General features: G+C 33.0%; 1 protein-coding gene across 1 annotated transcript; it reads left to right on the forward strand.

Moving 5' to 3' along the window:
- The first annotated feature begins 746 nt into the window (after positions 1 to 746).
- On the forward strand, positions 747 to 3,458 carry LOC107914772 (transcription factor bHLH62). The gene is made up of 7 exons (XM_016843794.2): positions 747 to 1,939; positions 2,012 to 2,179; positions 2,281 to 2,346; positions 2,427 to 2,495; positions 2,593 to 2,664; positions 2,759 to 2,983; positions 3,081 to 3,458. Exons 1-7 carry the CDS (start codon positions 1,097 to 1,099, stop codon positions 3,171 to 3,173), a joined length of 1,536 nt encoding a protein of 511 aa, XP_016699283.1. The 5' UTR covers positions 747 to 1,096; the 3' UTR covers positions 3,174 to 3,458.
- The last annotated feature ends 1,242 nt before the right edge of the window (positions 3,459 to 4,700 follow it).

The following is a 4,700-nucleotide window of genomic DNA, read 5'->3' on the forward strand; positions in this document are numbered from 1 at the left end:
AGTCTAAAAACTCTACTAATAGTGTAGCAAATATTATTCCATTTTTTAATTATTATTATTACTATTTGAAATTTATAATGTATACCTTGACATCTTAAAAAAAAAAAGTTGATTAACTCATTATAGGAGACAATCTATATTAAAATTTTTAGTTGAAGTCTTTAAACAATCTTTTACAATTACTTAAATATAAATTCGAATGAAATTAATATACTTTCTTAGTATTTTTTTTACTTTATTGTTATATTTTAATATTATTTATTGATATGCATATATAACTATTATTATACGGTGAATGCATTAAATATTAACTCTTAAAAATTATTAAAATATAATTAATGTATTATTTTAAAAATCAAATTAATGTATTTATATTGAAATTATTTTATTATCTAGACTAAAGATAATTTTAAACTTGAAGTGACCGCTTATATTAAAATAATATTTTTATATTAATATAGATTGAAATTATAAAATTAAATGGTAGTTAAAAGAAGAATTTGGAGTAGCTGTCTTTGAAAAGTTCTAATACATTTAATCAATTCGAAACGTTGAAGGCTCCGCATTTCCTTCTACCGTCTATTACGCAGCCAGTATTAGGCTGAGTCTTGGTGTTCGGTTTTTTTCACTTAATATTTACTAATTATTTTAAATTAGGAAAAAATTAAAAAATGAATTGGTTGAAAAAGTTCATTTCATTTTCTTTTTAAGGTAAAATAGACATTTTCTTTCTTTATCTACTTTGCTTGCTCTTCACTTTCCCACATTTCATCACACTTTCTTTGTTTTTCTTTTTCCGTTTGCTTTTTCTCAACTCCTACACACACACACACACACACACACACTCACTCTCTCTCTCTCTCTCTCTCTCTCCTCTCTTTGCTTTTTCACATTGCCACCATCATTGTTGTATAAGAACAACCCCCCTTTTCCACTCAATTCCAACTGTAAACCTTTGCTTCTTGTTTTTCCTTGGAATATAATTCTGGGTTGTTTCTTGTGTCTTCATTCTTTGGTTTTTACCCTTATTCTCCATCTGGGTCTTCAAATTTTCCTACAAAGTTTCTGTCTTCCTTTTTTTTTTTTGTTCTCTCCCATGGAAAAAGATCAGGTTTTTATGGGTGAGGCAGTACAAGCAGGTTGGAATTCTTGCAGTTTTGGGATGGAAATGGAAACAGATGAACTGAATTGTGTTGGAAGTTGTTTTTTGAATCCCAAATGGCATAATTTAATGGATCAGAGCGATCCCTTTGAGTCAGCATTGAGTTCTATGGTGTGTTCTCCAGCTGCATCCAATGCTGGAAGTACTAATTTTCCTGCTTCTGGTGATAATACAATGATGACAGATTTGATTGGAAAATTAGGAAATATTTGTAATACTGGTGATATTTCACCCCAGTCATTGATTAAACCACAAAATAATAACAACAATTGCAGTTCCAACACTTCCTGTTACACTTCTCCATTGGATTCACCACCCAAGCTCAATCTTTCTATGATGGGAGGAAACCAGATACTCAAACATCCAAGCTTGGTACCAGTTTCAGTTGACCCTGGATTTGCTGAGAGGGCTGCTAGATTTTCCTGCTTTAATGGCCTAAATGCTCAGCTTGGAGTGACTGAAGCTGAATTTGTTCAGCTGACCAGAGTTTCCACGAATCAATCCGTTATGGTCACTGGATCTCAAGTACATGTTCCAGACAGCAACAAGAACACACTCCAGGATGGAAATTCATGTTCTGATAAGAGAAACAGTAGGCTCTCAAGGTGTTCATCGCCAGAGAATGGTGATTCCAAAGATGAATCTTCAATATCTGAACAGATCCCAGGTGTGGGTTCAAGCATCAAAGCCCAAAACGATGCCAATGCCAGGAAAAGGAAATCAATGCCCAGAGGGAAAGCAAAAGAAACCCCATCTCCAGCAGCTGCTGATGCTAAGGTATTGTTGTCTTTGAATTATCAAATTCTGAAGATAAATCTATAGAGAAACTAACATTGTTATCCATTTTAGATTGCTGAGGAGAACGATGAATCCACTGCCAAACGAAGCAAGCAACAAAATGACAGTGCTAAAGCAGAAAATAAAGAGAATCCCAAGCCACCAGAGCCGCCAAAGGACTACATCCATGTCAGGGCCAGAAGGGGTCAAGCAACTGATAGCCATAGTCTTGCTGAAAGAGTAAGAAACTTCAAAACCAAGGATCTTTAGTCATTCATTGCAGGGGGTATTTAGGATTTGTATTAATCTGTTTATCTTTTTGTAATCTTGTATTTATCCAGGTTCGAAGAGAGAAAATAAGTGAAAGGATGAAGTTCCTTCAGGATCTTGTTCCAGGTTGCAATAAGGTGAGTTTGAAGATGGTAGACCATTTTCAGACATTTTTAATCTGGGAATTTTACTAAATTGTGAATAAAATTTGTTGCAGGTGACTGGCAAAGCACTTATGCTTGATGAAATTATCAACTATGTGCAGTCGTTGCAGCGTCAGGTCGAGGTAAACCGGAATTCTCCAGTGTCTCTTTCGTTAATTGCACTATTGATTTCAGTTTTGGGTGCTTAAAATTGCTTCTTATATTCTATATTTTCTACAGTTCTTATCTATGAAGTTGGCTACTGTAAATCCAAGGATGAATGCTAACACGGAAGCCTTACTGTCTAAGGATGTAAGTTAATATTCCTCCATGGTATTGTTATCTGTTTATGGTTTAAGTCATCTGAATTTCTGAGTGACAAACTTGCATCGGTTGCGTGCTGCAGATGTTTCGGTCTCGTGGATCTTTGCCGCATTCTCATTATCCAATGGATTCTTCTGCGCTGGCATTCGGTTTAAGGTACCAACCCCAGCAAGGGCTTCCTATGAACAATGGCATATCCAATGACACACAGATTCAATTCTCAATGAATCCAGCAAATGCTGCCTTGCATAAAACACAAGGATTGCAGCTGCCTCCTGTTGATGGTATTTCTGATGCTAACCCTCAGGTAATCAATAAAACCACTAGTCTCTGAGTAGTTTGTAGTTAATTCCTGGTTAATATCGTTCAGAATCTTAAGCGAAAGCTGAATAAATTGTCTTCAGATTGGATCATTTTGGGGTGATGACCTCCAAAGCATTGTTCAAATGGGATTTGGCCAGAATCAACCACAAAGCTGTCAAAGTAAGCATAGTTGAACAAGATTTTGATGAAATTATGTGGTGCATGCCAAGTGAAAACTGAGATGTAATTAACCATTAGAACAACAATTTCTGATTCACTTTTAGGCCCTCCATGAGAGACAAAGAGAGGCCTTTGTATATACAGAAGAATTACAGCTTGAGAGAAAATTGATCTATTAATCTGAATATTCCCAGATTGTTTTCTGCAAATTCATTCTTTAGCGAATTCTTACAGGGATTCCTGATTTGTAATATGGTAGGACTAATTGCAATGAAGTGGGGCATTATTTATGATTTCAACCATGTGTGTTGGCCTTACCTAATTTAGAAATGAAAGTTGATATTTCCATTTGAGAAACTTTATACCTAACTTAACCGAATTTGAATTATGGACAGACAAAGATATTATTTCGAGCTAAATCCCAGATTTTAGTTAGGGGAATATTTATGAGAACTGAATCCCATGAATTTGTCCATTTTCCTTTTCAATTTCTTGGCAACCAAACAAATAGTAGAGTTGAATGAAAATGATTGATAGTTTTTAGCTGGAAATTCTGAAGATGTTGGGGCGGGGATTAAATTTAAATCTGTTTTAACTAATGGGAAAACTTAGATTTGTTTATTTGTAAACAGCTGTTAAAGGTGGGGACAAATCGTCACTTAAGTCTGAACTTTATTATTAACAATGATCTGTTTCCTTGAGCTGGAATCCAATCTCATTTCTTGACGTGACTTAATTAACACATTATTATTTCTTTTCCAAATAATATCTTACTTCTTTTTGTTAATAATTTTAAAATTTTTAATTTTTTTTCCGTTAGGGTAGTCACCCATAGTTCCTCCCAACCCATAATACGCTTTAGCGCACTCAAACCCACATCCTCCTATATTAATAACAATACCTATACCAATTGAGCTAAGATTCAATCGACAACATTGAGAAAAGAAAAATTATTATCTTTGATTTTGGGTGTTTCAATTTTTGGTATATTTCCAATCACATTTAGTTGATATATTTGTTTTTTAAACTTTTAGTTGAAAGGCTCACAGAGAAAATAAAAATTGAAAAAAAAGAGACCAAATTTACACGATGTGTAAACATTGAAGGTTAATTTTTTTAAAAATCAAGACTAAATTAGCATGTATAAATGTTGAGAGTTAAAATTACTATTATGACTTTCACCAAAGCAAAAAAAAAAAAAAACTATTATGACAATTTTAAAAGCTAACACATCATCTTTTTGCCCACCATTTAATAGTTGGTGACTAAAATAGAAAAAAATCGAATAATTGAATAACCATTTTGTAACTTTTCATAGTTAAAATATAAAAAAAACTTACAAATAATTGAATACAGTTTACACAAAATTATGCTATCCATTCTTAAAAAAAAAGTTGTATTTAACATTTATTTTGAAAAGATTTATATCTATTTCTATAATACCTATAAAACTATCAAGGCTAATATACAAAAAGGCCCTTTAAGAATTACACTTTGTTTAAAGAAGCCCTTAAATTATTTTTATAGTTAAATAAGTATCT

This window comes from Gossypium hirsutum, chromosome D10 (genome assembly GCF_007990345.1).
Source record: "Gossypium hirsutum isolate 1008001.06 chromosome D10, Gossypium_hirsutum_v2.1, whole genome shotgun sequence".
NCBI lineage: Eukaryota > Viridiplantae > Streptophyta > Magnoliopsida > Malvales > Malvaceae > Gossypium > Gossypium hirsutum.

Bases quoted from the DNA above. Each gene is read 5' to 3' on its own strand.
- LOC107914772 (XM_016843794.2), top strand. From the start codon at position 1,097: ATGGAAAAAGATCAGGTTTTTATGGGTGAGGCAGTACAAGCAGGTTGG. The intron at 1,940-2,011 runs GTATTGTTGTCT...TATCCATTTTAG, and splicing joins CAGCAGCTGCTGATGCTAAG to ATTGCTGAGGAGAACGATGA. The intron at 2,665-2,758 runs GTAAGTTAATAT...TGCGTGCTGCAG, and splicing joins AAGCCTTACTGTCTAAGGAT to ATGTTTCGGTCTCGTGGATC.